Genomic DNA, 17,371 nt, shown 5'->3' on the forward strand with positions numbered 1-17,371 from the left:
GAGGTTGTTTTTTACTATTCCGCGTTTTAAATTCATCATTTTAAGACAGACTTCCGCTATTGTTCTTATTAGACTTTATGTTCTATATTGATGTTATAAACTGTTAAAGATAATTGCTAGTGATGGAAAGGTAATTAAGTTGGCTTGCCTAGCTACCACGAGTAGGCGCCATCACGACTCTGATGGTGGGAAATCCGGGTCGTGACAACTATATGCTAGACCAAACTCAACTTGTCCAGTATAATATACTGGAGAAAAAAATTACACACAGGTGTTGTCCTGTATATTATACTGGATTGAAACAAAACTCAACTATATGCTAGCCCAAACTCAACTCCTCCAGTATAATATAATGGAAAAAAAGATTACACACAGGTGATGTCCTGTATATTATACTGGATTGAAACAACTCAACTATATGCTATCCCAAACTCAACTCCTCCAGTATAATATAATGGAAAAAAAGATTACACACAGGTGATGTCCTGTATATTAAAACTCAATTATATGCTAGACCAAACTCAACTCCTCCAGTATAATATAATGGAAAAAAAAGATTACAAACAGGTGATATCCTGTATATTATACTGGATTGAAACAAAACTCAACTATATGCTAGACCAAACTCAACTCGTCCAGTATAATATACTGGAGAAAAAAATTACACACAGGTGATGTCCTGTATATTATACTGGATTGAAACAAAACTCAACTATATGCTAGACCAAACTCAACTCGTCCAGTATAATATACTGGAGAAAAAGATTACACACATGTGATGTCCCGTATATTATACTGGATTGAAACAAAACTCAACTATATGCTAGACCAAACTCAACTTGTCCAGTATAATATACTGGAGAAAAAAATTACACACAGGTGGTGTCCTGTATATTATACTGGATTGAAACAAAACTCAACTATATGCTATCCCAAACTCAACACCTCCAGTATAATATAATGGAAAAAAAGATTACAAACAGGTGATATCCTGTATATTATACTGGATTGAAACAAAACTCAACTATATGCTATCCCAAACTCAACTCCTCCAGTATAATATACTGGAGAAAAAGATTACACACATGTGATGTCCCGTATATTATACTGGATTGAAACAAAACTCAACTATATGCTAGACCAAACTCAACTCCTCCAGTATAATATAATGGAAAAAAAATTACACACAGGTGATATCCTATATATTATACTGGATTGAAACAAAACAAAATAATATATGCTAGAACAAAGTGATAAAATTATCACAAACAAAACAAAATAATGAACACAAAAAATAATTATTTAAACCCTAACGGTATGGTAAATCAAACTTAAACATAACGAAACAACAATAAGAACGTGAATCAAGCACATTATTGTAAAAACAAAACTCACCCAGAGAATTTTGAAGAAAATTAGAGCTAAAACGATCAAGGATTTGAAAAAAAGTGCTCTGACGAAAGCCGCACGCGCTGCTGTGCAAACAAAGAGTAAAAAGTTACTAAAGAGTATGTTAAAGCGTGCAAGGGCAATAATGTCATTTTACATTCTATTTTAAGTTACAATGGCTAGAAATCAATGACATCACGGACGGTGGCTATTTTCCGATAGCCACCCGTAAAAGTGGCTATGCCACGCTATTTTGACGAAATTTTACCATGTGAAAATGACCCGAGTTTTCTTTTGTGTTAAAATGGGTATATATGTGAAAATGACCCGACTTTTCTTTTGTGTTTCCTGGCCTAAGGCCCTTCAAAAACTTTGGGATATTGAAATTATTCTCAAATTGGTGCAAAAGAATATTCTATGATGATCTAAACTCAATTTCCGCAACCCCGAAACAGCCTTGTTTTATACAATTCTTAAGCACCGCACCCACTTCTCAAAGAAGGAAGGAGCAGAAGAATCCCAGGACTCGACTTGAGAGGATCCTTCGTCGTTGCTTCCACTTTCTCTCTATACCCAAATCCATAATAAAGCTACAAATCTTAAATCAATTTAGATAGAGGGAAAATGGATAAGGTGACGGGTACAACAGTAGGTACGTCTGCAACAACGACAACGGGGTCTTCTGGGTCATCTTCAATTTTCACTAACTATCCCCTTATGTCTGCTCTCATTGCTTTCGCTCTCGCCCAATCCATTAAGCTCTTCACTTCATGGTACCCCGCCCCTTTCTTATTATTGATTGATCCCTAATGTCTGTTTTATTGTATTCAAGATATCTTGTGGATTTAAATTCAACAACGATGTTGGTTTGGCAAGATGTTTGATACCATTTGGTCTCTAAACTTGGGCATTGTTAACTCTGATTCAGATCGTTAGTTTAGTAGTATATTAAATGCTTTAGGACCTTATCCTGCATCCTGATGCGGATCTTGCCATGCACACATGGTTCAATCCAACCTGCTTTCGGGTTGGATCATATATATAGATGTGAAAAAAATATTAAGAATGTTTATAAATAATAGATCACACCTGCTTCAGGAAAATTGTCTCTAAAATAGATATCTCTGTGGTAGTAATGGGGCAGTTGCTGTAAGGAAGAGTGTTAGGGACGTGACAAAGTTGATCGGTACAAAGCGCCCAAGCCGGAGAGTAGAATCTATGTCTGGTTTCACCTCTGCCACATTTCTTCTTAACTGTGACATGTGTCCTTTTAATTTTCATTGGCATTTCAAAGGTATATCAACATTTATGCTTTACTATTCTCTGCTTATATTACAAGTGGATTACATGATTTAGACAGGCATTTTGAATGTGGTAATGAAAAAGGATTACTTACAGGTACAAGGAAAGACGATGGGATCTTAAGCAACTCGTTGGATCTGGTGGAATGCCATCATCCCATTCAGCAACTGTAACTGCTCTAGCTGTGGCTATTGGTTTGCAGGAGGGCTTCGGGGAAGCGCTCTTTGCTTGTGCATTGGTTTTAGCGTGTGTGGTATAATCTCTCTGTCTCTCTCATTATTAGACTTCCACCACTTCTACATATAACATTTGCTGCATTCTGGAAAGAAACAGTTCTCAGCTTGTACATGCCCCATCACTGGAACTCAAATGTAAATATTTGGTGCCTCTAAGATTTTGTACATGCCTCATGACAGAAAACTCATAATATCATCTCAGGTTGCTAGTGATATTGCACCAGTGTATACAATAGAGGGATCTTTCATGGAATTAGTTATATAGGATTATGGTGTGCAGTCTGTTTAAACATTCTTCCTGAATAAGGGATTTTTACCTGTGCTAGTCATACTAATTGTATCTAACCTTATAACTAGCAAACACTTTTTAAGATTAACGATGTAATCCTACTCTTCGTTATGCAATAAAGCAAGGTTGAAATGTTGTAAATCTCTGACTTTGTAGCACTAAAATACCTAGGTTATGAATAAATCTGAATCTCTCATGTTATTTATACAAGGAAACAAAGGCAGAAAGGGGAACACCATGCAATTGTCTCAAGCTGCAAGAAGTTTATCTAATCTCACTAGTAGTACCTAGAACAAAGCCTGAGCCCTGAAGCAAGGTGTGAAGAACAAAGGCATGCATCATAGCTAAAGTTTGGCACCCAAATATTTAAAAAAATGATTAATTTTTGAGGACCATGAGCTATATTATGAAAAGGTGGGCATAAAAAATAATCTAATGGTCAAACCAATAGATTAATTGTTAGGCAAATGTTTATTGATAAAAATATTGATTATAAGGAGTAGGAAATTAGAAATTAGTGTAAGACACCTAGTATCTAAATCAAATTTAAAAACTTAATTGCATCTTTGGATCTGAAACTCAAACACAGAGATGACTTTTTGACACGATTGATGTGGTTTTTACTTCATATAACTCCCTTAATTGCAATTGCTTCAATTCCTATTCCGATATATTCATAGATTTTTAAATATCGTTTTCTCTCTTATTAAACAAGTAAATAATATATATACATACTTTACTAGTTTGGGACTGAGGCATAGTAGTTGTTGTTGTATACATACTTCACTAGAGCACATATTTCAATTGCGCTTTGTGCTTAAAGTTCTGAAAGTTGTTGGCAGTTTTCTACACTTGTCGCTTTTAAAAAAACTACTTTTCTGTCAAAATCAACTTCTTTTGATAAGTGCACATAAAAAAGATAAAAAGGTAAGCATAAACATTATCAAATACAAGATTGCAGAATCTTTGATATTACGACATTGCATATTAATATGCGTGGTAACACGTTAACCATTTAGCATAAAATAAATTTCAATGAAGAACAGAGTTATTCTCATGTTTTCAAGAGAAAGAATAAAGCTCCATGAAAAGTAAAAGTAAAAACATCAACAATAAATTTCCTCTATCCTAGATCTAAAACCTTGTTAAGCTTCTGGTATCATTGTTGAATTATTGAATAGGAGGTGAAATGTTCAAAAAAATTGAAGCATTTAATTTTGGTGAAAAGAGAACAAAAACTCCTTCGATTGGAGTAGGGGTTGTGCTAGACTTGTACACTGGTGACAGGTACACTGGGAAATGTGTAGTATAAAAGATCTAAAATACCACCTTTCAGATTGATCATTGGGGATGTCTACTCTGGAATTAAGAGATAGAGAAAGGGAGAGAGTGACTCAAGTTCAATATGTACTCAACAAGATCCCATCAAAGTTGACTTAAGACCATAAGTCTTGAAGTTACTTTTTGCATGTTGACTAACTAGGATGTGGATCATGGCTTAAAATTGGGCTAAGTCTTGCTAGCTATCTATGAAGGATATAGCAATGGTCCTCGTTGTTGATGTCACTGCTTGCCATCAGATTTACCTTCTCTGTTAAAATGATCCTAAAATAAAATTGAATGCAGGCCTGACTACTGGTAAATGGAAGGGTCCTATTGTTCCCATGTGCTCTTTTGGTTTGGGCGGCATGTGACACTTAGAGTTGGTCAAGATGTCTATGAAATTCACCGGTCTATATTTTTTCCAAAGTAGAGTTAGCTTACTTTCTTGCTCAGCTTTATTTGTTGGGAAGGTGGGATAGATATAATACTTATCTTTGGTTGTTTGATGCAAGAATAACCACTAGAAGGTTTATTAACATTAGATCAAATTGGTTCCTCATAGTAAGTCAAGATTCTTCTTATGTATTTTCCAAGTTTAGAGGCTGGTATTTCCGTCCTGTCTTCTGGCCAAAGATGTCCTTTTTCATGATGATCTAATACTATAGCCTAATGAGGAAATTGAGCATTTGGTCTTCTGTTGTATTTCTGGTAACCAAGAGATCTCTAATTTGGTAAATCTTGTGGCAGGTCATGTATGACGCCACGGGTGTAAGATTACATGCTGGACGTCAAGCAGAGGTGTGATTCTCCTGTTGATTTTGCTATGTGGATATCTGCTTTTGACATACAAGCATGCAGTCATGTTTATCAACTTACATGCATGCTGCATTGCTTACATTTTGTCTACAGGAATTCTCAAGCAGAGACTTACAATCCTTTCAGTTCTTTTGGAATAGCACTTTACTCAATTGCTCAGATTTCTGTAAACATTACCAAAATTCAGCTGAAACTGTCTGTTCCTTTTCTTTTCAGGTTCTGAATCAAATTTTATATGAACTTCCTTCTGAACATCCTCTTGCAGATAGCAGACCATTACGAGAACTCCTTGGTCACACTCCTCCTCAGGTTTCCTTATTTAACTTGAAAAAATTCTTGCAATTTGGCTTTAATGCTTATCCAATAAAAGCTATCTGAAATTTAACTCCCTACCCCACCCCATTTTGTCATGTTCACAAATTTCCTTTTAGTCTTGTGTCATTGTTTTCTATCCCTTGTGTCTTTCTGTCTTCTCTTCATTTTCATTATGTCTGGGAATATCAGTTTCACCTTAAAAATATAATGAATTTAATTACTGGTGAATACTTGATAATGCCATCTTGTGCTAGCTTCCGAATTGTATTTGATCGTTTTCTTTTCTGAGGGCTGGAGGAGTAGGGTGCACATGAATGATAATGATGTACATGTGTGTGTGTATGCACTCTGTCCTTGTGAAAAATCTTCTCAGCTCGGAATCCTTCATGGTAAATTGACTACAGATAGCACCTCTTTTCAGTCGTCTTTCCAACAGTAGATCAAGTTTTACTATGACCTTTCTCTTCTTACACGATATCATAAAGAAAAAGTTATCTATATCTATACTATATTAAAAGCACGAAGCCCCTTAGGGGAATGTCGTCTGCCTTTTTTACCCGTTAAAAATTAATTTCACACTAGATAAAATAGTCATTTTATTATATATCCTAATATTTAGGGGTTTGAAATCAATTAAAAAATTTCTTAATAAAATCTTTTCATATTTCAACTATATAGAAACCCTAATATTTAGAAATTTAATTCAACTAGAAATCTTGTATCATTAAAATTTCTGGTCCTAAATAATGGGCTATGCACATTAGTCTAGAACTCTTTACCAACACGTAAAATGTACCATATTTGAGTACTCTTATTATTCATTGGGAAATAATAGGATTTATATTGCAAGATGCAAAACTTCGACAAAATAAAGGACTTGCTAGATAGAAATTTGGTGTAGCAACTATTATAAGACACAAAGAAACCAAAGAATTGTACTCATGAAATACCTTCAGCGTGCAGATATAAAGTTTGTGTATGTATTTTTATCTTTTCTTCCTAATTTTTCAGTTCTTTATCTTTTTTGTTACGTCTTCAATTCTTTTTCCGGTAATAGATTACTAAAAATATGGTAAAAAAACTTATGGATCATCAATAACTCTTATGTTACCGAGAATTTATTCTGTGTCAAAGAGTTATATAACATTAACAGCACAAAATCCCTTAACGAAATGTCCTTTACTTTTTTAAACAACAACAACAACAACAACATACCCAGTAAAATCCCACTAGTGGGGTCTGGGGAGAGTAGAGTGTACGCAGACCTTTCCCCTACCCCGAATCCTTTACTTTTTTAAACCTTCAAGAAATAATTATACACTAGATAAAATTATAATTTAATTATTTTTCTAATATTAAAGACCTTAAAATGAAATAAAATTTGAGTTATTATATCTTTTCTTATTTGAATTATGTAAGAAGTCAATAAAAGTCATAATATTTCGGATCGCTAACTCCACCTTGTTGCCACTTCGACATACGACGGTTAAGAATAAGAGATTGAAGATTGGAGGAATATAAACTACAACTAAGATTTCACATGCTCGGGATAAGCATCACACTGGTAATTTTTTTTTAATAAGGTGAAGATTTTATTAAAAACAGTATCAAGCTGATATAAAAATACAAGGATACTGCTGGCTTAAAAACATTAAAATCCTAAGCGGTCTAGCATGTCCAGCATATCATGAAAATTCATAACAACATTTCCATCTTTCCAATAAGCAACACACTGGTAATATGAGCGGACTAACAAGGAGATAGAAACCGGCAACATTGGTTTTCATACTTGGCCTTTATTTGTTTTCCTTTGGAATGAGTTAAAAATTCTTCAAGAACAATTATACGTTGATATTTAATTTTAATATATGCAATTTGTTTATTGTTTTCTATATTAGATATGCAAGTATTCAAATGTTAAACTTATTATACCTATTTTTCGATAATTCAAAATAAATTACTAACAACGATTACTTACACATTCAAACTTCATTCTACACTATGAAGAAGCACGCGAGAATCAAGAAACAAATACTCCCTCTGTTCCAATTTATGTGAACCTATTTCCTTTTTGGTCTGTTCCAAAAAGAATGACTCCTTTTATAAATTTGGTAACAATTTTGCTTAAACTTACAATTCTACCCTTAATGAGAAGCTTTTATAACCACACAAATACTCTGGGCCCCTTTTTGACTTGTTTAGAACCACACATTCCAAAAGTATTCATTTTTTCTTAAACTCCGTGCCCAGTCAAACGGGTTCACATAAATTGGAACGGAGGGAGTACCTAATTTCAGATTTTATGAAAAATTAGAGTTTAATGAGATAGACTTAAAAACCTGATTTGTTTGTTGGAAGGCTTCTTATTAAAATTATAATTTATATCATGAATTGATTATAGACACACAAGAAAACTAAAACACAACATTTGTAAAAATTGCTTGAAAGAATAAGTTCTAAATCTGGTTTTAACATAGGATAATATTAACATATTACTTTCAAAATCCATCAACTGCAAGTAATTCATTATAATCATAGACCCTTGCTTCCATAAAAAGACAACATCCGGATGAATCTCGATATATGTAGAATTCGGAAGCATAGTTATTTTCTTGGACAAAAAAAGAAAGCTCTCTCCAAAATGAAGAAAGAGTAGGAAATAATCAAAGCATAGCAGCTAGATTCTACTTTCATGATAGTGATTATTCTTTTCTAATTTGTTAGAAATAATTCATATAGTATTTCCTATTAGTTAAAGAACTAGAACAAGTTGCATTTACTCGCAAGAAGAAAAAAAGATGTCTTGTCAGTTAACTGGCCTGCTGTGTCTTCTAAAATTAACTTAAGAATGCATATGCATATATAGCTTTTCAAGATTTTTTTTTTTGAAAAAACTCTTAAATCTTCAAACGTTATATGTTCTAGCTAGAACTATAAAGGAAGCATGATGATTTGTAAAGTTTAAGTAATAAAATTATTAAACTGAAATACATCTTAAGTTGAATATATTAACCGAGATAACTGAGGACCTTTTGTGGGGTGAAGTTTCTTTCTTTATTGAGTTAGTTAAATCGGATCAACATCCATCATTTTCAGGAGCTTAAATTTTCTTTTTAAATTTTATTTCTTAGTCAAACACAAATTTTCATATAATATTTATGTAATTTTAAAAAAAAATTGTATTCGTTCAGGAGGGTTTACGCGCAACGCGCGTATCCTTAGACGAGTATATATAAAAGATGTATGAAATAATGCTAATGGAAAATCTCAGAATTCACCAACCTAATGTTTCCTATCCTGCATAGGATGCAACTCCAAGAGTGACCTTCTTCACAATGTTGTATTAGAGTACATCTATGATTTATGTTCCCTACATATCACATTATAGATTCTAACGAGTTCAAAGAGTGAACTCTACACAGCTTTAATCTGGATAGCTTTCCACTGCAGGTTGTTGCGGGTGGATTGTTGGGATTGATGACTGCAACGGCTATTCATTTTATCACTGGCTGGGGATATCGAGCATGACATTAAATTAGCTGTGCTGGTTATAGTTACAGTCCCTGAAATACTTGACAATGTTGATCAGGCCAAAATTGCAGATATGTCATTTCACCTTTGAATTGCCTTGGTTGGTATTACCTGTTTTGCACATTTAAGTATTTCAGATACGTCGTTGTCTCCTAACAGTTTTCAGAAGAACGGCAAACATTCATATAGGAGTTTCACTTTACACGCTGTAAATAAATATTGATAATTGAATTGTAGCTACAAAGAACATTAACCTGTAACTTGCCATTCATTCTTTTCAGGAATTACTTATAGAGTGATTGTCGTATATGCTTGTGCTTTGCTAAAACTGATTAACTAAAGAGTAACACATACCGTAATTATCCAACTTACAGCTTCTTCCATTTGTCCAATTAATTTGGTAAACAACTTTGTTCCAAGTTCCTAAATATGGATAAGCAGCTGTGTGCTATTCATTTTTTCTGATTATAAATGGTGCAGGTGCTATTACAATTTTTTTTAAAGCAGAGCAGTCATAATTCCAAGTAGAATTGAGATCGGAATTTAGAGTCAGTGGGTTCACAATGAGTAATTTTGTTATATATGTGCATTTTAAATCTTTTTGTATAGGTTGGATAAATGTACGACCCCTTAAACTTGCCCGAATTTTTCATTTAAATACTTGAACTAACCCGAACCCAAGCTCAATTGTGCCTGTTAGGCCCTTCACCAACATTTGGTGAAAATAATAAGACCGTACACGCCAAATACATAAAAATAGCACGGTCTAGCTAGTTTTCGGACTGGTCATTCAAAAATAGCCAGCGTTTACCAAGTCAATGAAAAATAGCCACTATTTTGCTGCAACAGAGACCGGTCCAGCATAATATACTGGAGTTCGGTGCACGTGTATATGAACTCCAGCATGTTATGCTGGAACTCCAACACACGGAAAGTTCCAGCATAATATACTGGAGATTCGAGCACTTGTGTATGAACTTCCAGCATATTATACTGGACCGGTATACTTTGCTGGAACTCCAGTATATTATGCTGGAGTTCTAGTGTATTTATGCTGGAACTCCATCATATTATGCTGGAGTTCCAGCATACTTATTCTGGAACTCCAGTATAATATGCTGGAGTTCAAGTATACTTATGCTGGAACTCCAGCATAATATATTGGCGTATTTTCCGGGTTTTGAACAGTGTTTTCGCTCAGATTTATCTTTACATGAAAAGTGACTAAATTTCGATTACTTTTGAAACTGGGCTATTTTTGAACGACCACTTGTAAATCTGGCTATTTTTAAATTTCTCCCGCCAAATACATGTCAAAGAGATGAATAAAGTCACGACACTTGGGCTTTTGACCTTAAAAGTAATAAGTAAAGTTTTTCTTTTTCTTTTTCCTTTGGTCTTCTTCTCGGATTTGCTGACATCAGCTTCACGATCAGAAACTAGATTCAATTCTAATGTTTCACCAAATCTAAGCTCATACCTGTCAGCATGTGAAAAAGATCCAGAAGTTCAATGGTTTGATTCAGCTCTTCAGCCTGAATAACTTCATTAGCTCCCAATTCCATAACTGTTAACATGGACTATAGGTTCCTTTCTTTCTCTTTACATGAGGTTACTTTATGCTTCTTAGATAAATCAGGAAGTTGTCAATTTCATTCTTGAAATTGAAAGCAAAAGACATGGAAAAACCCTGCTATATTTGATCTTGTTAAGGATTATCTTTACAGTAGTAGTCACATTATGAAATGTTTTTCATTTGATGATTGTCTTGAACATACACGTAATAGCCGGTCATTAGCATTGAAAGAGTGTGAGAATGAGAGCAGTGAAAATGAAGGTGATTCAATGCTTCTGTTTTTGAAAGGGGAATGGGCCGGGGTGGTTGATGTCCGTGGATGTGTGTTATGAATTAGAAGGTTTATGTGGATATGGAGTAGGAATGGCAATTGGGCGAGGCGGGTTTTGGGTGTAAGCTGTGCGGTGCGGGGCGGTGCAGGTTGAGATATTTTCTTTTTAAGTTCATGCAGGTGCGGGGCGGTTGTGGGTTGATAACTTGATATCATGAACTGACTGTTGTTGCGTATCATTGCGGACTCGTCCTGATAATACCACACTTTTATTTGCTGTTCTATCTGCATTCCTTTTCTAGTTTATAGATAAAAGAATATCTTTTTTGAGCTTAAAAAAATTTAACTGTAAATGAGGTCTGTGAATACTAGTGCCCGGGCCCAACAACGAACTATCTAATATTGTTATTAATACTATTATTTTTAGATGTCACTCACTCTTGCATTTAAATTCGTCGTGTTAGTTATGTAGGTGTTGATAAATTTACGTCCTCGAAGACTATTTGTTGCAGTTTGGGCATCCTTCTTGGTAAATTAGAGCGTAAATCTCTACAATATTTTTGTATAACACAATTAATATGTATCAGGTTATAAACGAACGATTCGACTATAGTGGGAGAAGTAATTTTTCTACCAAAGTTATCCGGCGAAGAAATTGAGTTGTGGAGTCGTGCAATAGTCTTAGAATACATAATATTTTGCAATTGAGAGGGAGATGATACAAGGCCGATTCAGCTAGCTTGTGTAGATAGATTTAAAAGAAGTTACGTCAAGCTCGAAGAATGAAACTTAGTATACACACTGCAAGTGTAATAAAATTGGGAAAATAAGATATTTCATATTTGTAAATCACAAATACTTTATTTTCTTACCTGGTTTGCTAATGGAAGCACTACTTTAATGCAAGTGATTGCAGAAAACAATGCAAGCACTTAGGTAAATTTGTACTAAAGGTATCAATATTAAATAGAAAAGGGGATGTACTTAGACAAGAGATCCACGAATATTGAATTTTTTTTCTTGTAATTATATGAAACATACTATTTTCACGCTACCAAAGTAAATGCAAATAACCAAACAAAGCATAACCTAATCCTCTTGATAACTAACGCTACAATGAAGATTTTTCCCGACTACGTCACTTTTTGTGTACTTAAAGTGACACTCACGTATTAGCAAATGTAATGGATATTTTTATCTCTATCGAAATTATCAGAATGAGTAGCAGAATTATTAACTAAAAGTCTATATAGAATGAGCACATTTGGGAAAGATTTTATAACGGGATGAGGAACCATAAGTGGCTGTGAGTCAGTTACTTGCTTTACATCAAAGTGTACATTCACCAACAGTACGTAAGCCCATATACTCTAATTGTATAAACCCGTGCTAACACGGATCCAACATTTTCAAGCTCTTTAGTTCAATTCTTTGTTAGCTTTATTTATATCATATTTATTTTAATTATGCCGGAGTTTGTTTTTCCCACATTGACCCCCCCAAAAAAGTATATTTGTTGTGTTATATTTCATATATAATCCTAATTTATCTTTTGAATTCAAGCAATGGCAGGTTCATGTTACAAAAGCTGGGAAAAAACACTATTTACAAAATCATTATGAAAAGCTTCTAAAGCTATCTGAGTAAAATGTGGTTGTTATCTCTTTTAGCAATTGTAAGAGTGAGCATGTATCGCTCTAATATTTGAAATTCTAAAATGTACATTGACATCTAGACAACTCTTCATTTTGACAAATTAGTTTTTATTTTTTAAATTTTTATGCATGATTTATTTTATATTTGGTTAGGAAAAGTATATACTTGATCTCGATATTTTTGAAGTAAGACAATTGCACCTATATATTTTTATCTTATGTCCCTGCAACGTCCAATTAATCTAATAGTAAACTTTTTACCAACCGCATATAATTCTCTTCTTATTCAATCTAAAATTGCAAATGCAATATTTTTTTTTTTCAAGATTGTCATCAGTACACTGGAAATAGTGCCCAAAAAATTAGGTGTCATTAAAATAATAAGTATTATGATAAAAGTTGTAATCAAACTAAGTTTAAAATGAAGGTGCATACTTCTTGAATATGGAAACTCGATCATGCTCATTGTAATTGTGTGATTTTTAATAATTAGTTTTTATCATTTCTTTTTTGTCACCTATACGTCAGTGACATCAATTTTTATTTGTAAGAATTGTAACGGATGTAAGTTTCTGAAATACATCTTAACATCTAGAATAATCTTAGTAAGTGTTTGGCTTTTCTTATTATGTTTATCATAAGGATAAGCTAATATCTTGTCGTGCTTTAACATAATTTTAGATAATTTCAAATAAAATTTAAATCCTATATACTTGAACTTATACCAAATAGTCATAAGAGTTTTAGTGGTACGTCTTCTTTTATGTTGTTGCTTTGTTATTTTAACAACTGATTCGATTATTTATAATGTTGTATACTTCAGTATTTGACGTACAAAACTATTTTATGTAATATTTTAAGGGATGAGTTTTATAAATATAGACGGGTACTCTGCCTAAATAACCACGTAAACTTCACTATTGTTTTGATAATATCTTTGTGTTCTTGCTCTTTTGCTTTGAATTTATGTTAATTATTATTAATCGGTTTAACATTAAAGCCTAAAAAATCAAATTATACAACTTGTTCTTCAAATTGTATTTTACAAATACAAACGGTAGTTTTAGAATATTTTAAAAATGGAGTAGACTCCAAAGGTCTCAACTGAGTTTTAAACTCTCTTAGATTACCTTTCAAGCATAGTATAAGAATTAGTTTTTTTTCACAAGTTTAAAATTATTTAGCACATATTAGATAGTATATACAATGGAAAATGGGCTATAATTTAGCTTGCTCACGGTATATGATGGGACCTAATAGAAAACCATAGAAATTTTATCCTCATCCCTTTATACAAAAAGATGAAAATCCTCATAACTTGTATCGTCTTACGTGGCTTAGTGGAGAATAAATGACTAAGCAGCTGTACATGCAGTCAAAGTAGAGTGATTATGTAGCCTTTGCAAAATAGCTCAATCGTACCCTTTATTCACTTATCCTGTATGATGGCAATTGTAGTAATAATGAGCTAATCCATGGGCAAACAATATTTCTTCAAGCTGACAGGACGACCCCAAGCTCCTCAACTGCCTCTTATTAATAGCACGAATATACTAACAGAAGTAGTGAAATCAAAACTTGTGAAGGCTATCGTACGATCAAGTTAGTTTTCTAAAAAAGATGGATAGAGCCGAAGAATATGCCTAGTGGTAATGACTCAAGAGACACTATTAACCATCTAGAAATAAAAAGAAAATAATTGAAATAGTGTACTATCAAAAGAATTTGAAAAGGTGACAAGAAGAACTGATTTGTAAATACAACCTAAGGCCAATAAAAACGACAAGAAGGGATTAAGTATATCTGGTCAAGAATATCATTTAGATTGAAATTTTGAAATATTCTTCCATCTGAATTCAAATGGGGTCTTTTCCGGCGATGAAAACACAAAGTGAAAAACTAAAGTATTAAACTTCTTGAGCAATGTAAGTAATAAGCTCTCCATTTTTAAAAATTATGAACCTCTTTGCTTTTTCAAAATAAAATATTTCTTCGCTATATTTCTTTGAGCTCCTAGGAAACAGATTTTTAGGTAAGTAAGACCCTGCCTTCTTCCTGTCACGACCCAAAACTAACCCTGTCGTGATGGCGCCTATCCTGGTACTAGGGAAGCCGACACATTACCAAAACAAATTGATAATTTTCATTCCAAAGACAGTTCCAAATCTATTTAATATAAAACCTTCATAAAAGAGTTCAAATCAAAACAAAGTGCGGAAAAGAAAGCCCGACATCGGCGTGTCACTAGTCATGAGCATCTACTACAACCGTCTGACAATATCAAGACTAACATAGTCTGGAAATAACTGAATACAACTAATGGAATATAAAGAGGGAGGAAAGCAGGGCTGCGATCGCCAGGCAGCTACCTTGCTAACTCCGATGGATCTGCAATTGAACAATCAACACTCGCTAACGTGTCTAGAAACGCCTGGAGCTGCACAGAAGATGCAGGGAGTCGTGAGTACGCCAAGTAACAACAATAAATAAAGACTGAGAAGTAGTGACGAACAATAGTACAAGTAAAGTTCATATCACAAAAACTTAGTAAAATACAACATGCTTTTAAAATCATAGTTTGAATCAAATCAGTTCGTTTAAATCCAGTTCCAGTAAAATCATTTAAAAAAATCTTTCAACAGTTTCGAACAAAGGTTCATTGCAAATGTGAGCAAAATGATGAAATTATAAACAGCTCTTCGGGCAAACATCACTCGTATACAGCCCCTCGGGCAAACATCACTCATATACAGCCCCTCGGGCAAACATCACTCATATACAGCCCCTCGGGCAAACCTCACTATCACTCAGATACGGCCCATCGGGCAAACCTCACCATCACTCATGCCTCCCAGTCACTCAGCACTCGGCACTCGCACTCAGTAGGTACCTGCGCTCACTGGGGGTGTGCAGAATCCGGAGGGGCTCCTTCAGCCCAAGCGCTATAACAAGCCAATCATGGCATAAATCAATCAGACCCTCGGCCTCACTCGGTCATGAATCAGTAAAACATGCTACGACATGCAGCTCAATCCCATATATATCCTCACAAATCAGGCCCTCAGCCTCACTCAGTCGCAAATCAGTAAAACATGTTGCGGCGTGTAGCCCGATCCCATAAATATCCTCACAAATCAGTCCCTCGACCTCACTCAGTCATAAATCAGTAAAACAAGGCATTCAGCCCAAACAACATTTATACGATGTATCAAAACGGAGTAATAGAGACTGAGTTATGTCGTAAATAAGCGTAAAATGACTGAGTATAGATTTCTAATCGAAAACAATGAGAGAAGAGCAATAAAAGACCTCTAAGGGTCCAAACAACACTGCATAAGGCCTAAACATGGTATCTAGCCTGATTTACAGAAATTCTTTCTAAAACACGTAAGATATCCTTCTTCTTGTGGAGATTGTGGAGGAAGAAAATAGCCACTGGTGACATATGGAGGAGGCAAGGGCAAATGGTGATGTCTAGGTGTTGGTGTTGTCAGCAGCCCCAAGAGGAATCTATTGAGCACATATTTATCACAAGTCCTACTGCCTCTAAAGTATGGAACTTGTTCATGGGGGCTGCTGGAATTACTGTGCCATTGATTCAATTGAAGCAGGTTATAAGGCATTGGTGGTATGCTCAATGTTGTCCAAAGCTAAAGCCATTGTTTCAAGAAGTACCAACTATCATCACTTGGGAACTTTGGAAGAGAAGAAATGCAGGTAAACATGGGGGTTCAGTGTCGACAAATGAGGTGATTCATGAGATCAATAGGACATTGCATCAACTGGCAAGAGTGAGGTATGCTTGGATGCCTAATATTCCATTGTTATGGCCAGACATAATTCAATATTTTGAAGGATATAAACCTATATTGATCACTACAAGAGTAACATGGCAGCTTCCTTTTCATGGTTGGTACAAATGCAATACTGATGGAGCCTCAAAAGGAAATCCGGGTCCTAGATCATTAGGCTTTTGTGTGAGGAATGATGAAGGTGATGTGGTGTATGCAAGGGCAGTAGACCTGGGAGTGACAACTAATGTGGTGGCTGAAGCTAAGGCTATTCTTCAAGGATTGGAATACTGTGTGGAGCATGATCTTCACCCTCTCATATTGGAGACTGACTCATTAGTGATGAAGAAAATGATAGAAGGGGAATGGGATCCTCCTTGGGTAATTGCAAATGATGTGAAGAAAATTAGAGAGATGAAGGGCAACTTCAATGCGATCTTTCAACATGTGTTCAGAGAAGGAAACTCAGTGGCAGATTTTATAGCTAACATTGTTTTCTCTTTTGCAGGTACATCTGAGTTTCACTCATTCACTGAACTGCCTACTGCAGGGAGAAGGTTTATTAATTTAGACAAGTCTCAAATTCCTAACCTTAGGGTTATAATAGCAAAAAGAAGAGCCCCAGGCTGATGGCTTCACAGGATTGGAATCTGCACATACCTGCTTGTGTCTTTTATATCTCATTCTGGATGCTATTAAGGTACATTCCAGTGGTATTAGCATGGTCACATGCTCATTCTGGGGGTGCTTTGATAGTGTACAGGACCAATGTGATAAGAAGGTATTGGACGGTGCAATTTATTCTAATTCTGATATGTTCAAATATGAAGAAAAAGGTTGAATCTGTTATGTGGAATTTCTGGAGATTGTTGAATCA

General features: G+C 34.6%; 1 protein-coding gene across 1 annotated transcript; it reads left to right on the forward strand.

Annotated features, from left to right (window-relative positions):
- The first annotated feature begins 1,741 nt into the window (after nucleotides 1-1,741).
- LOC109220048 (uncharacterized membrane protein YuiD-like) lies at nucleotides 1,742-9,510 on the forward strand. Its single transcript, XM_019384504.1, has 5 exons — nucleotides 1,742-2,162; nucleotides 2,788-2,944; nucleotides 5,287-5,337; nucleotides 5,572-5,664; nucleotides 9,121-9,510. The coding sequence occupies exons 1-5, from the start codon at nucleotides 2,014-2,016 to the stop codon at nucleotides 9,196-9,198; spliced, it is 528 nt and encodes a 175-aa protein (XP_019240049.1). The 5' UTR covers nucleotides 1,742-2,013; the 3' UTR covers nucleotides 9,199-9,510.
- The last annotated feature ends 7,861 nt before the right edge of the window (nucleotides 9,511-17,371 follow it).

This window comes from Nicotiana attenuata, unplaced genomic scaffold, assembly GCF_001879085.1.
Source record: "Nicotiana attenuata strain UT unplaced genomic scaffold, NIATTr2, whole genome shotgun sequence".
Lineage (NCBI taxonomy): Eukaryota > Viridiplantae > Streptophyta > Magnoliopsida > Solanales > Solanaceae > Nicotiana > Nicotiana attenuata.

What these genes read in the sequence shown, in the direction of transcription:
- LOC109220048 (XM_019384504.1), top strand. Translation starts at nt 2,014, where the DNA reads ATGGATAAGGTGACGGGTACAACAGTAGGTACGTCTGCAACAACGACA. An exon ending in CATTGGTTTTAGCGTGTGTG is followed by an intron (nt 2,945 to 5,286) that starts GTATAATCTCTC and finishes ATCTTGTGGCAG; the next exon opens with GTCATGTATGACGCCACGGG. An exon ending in ATGCTGGACGTCAAGCAGAG is followed by an intron (nt 5,338 to 5,571) that starts GTGTGATTCTCC and finishes TTTTCTTTTCAG; the next exon opens with GTTCTGAATCAAATTTTATA.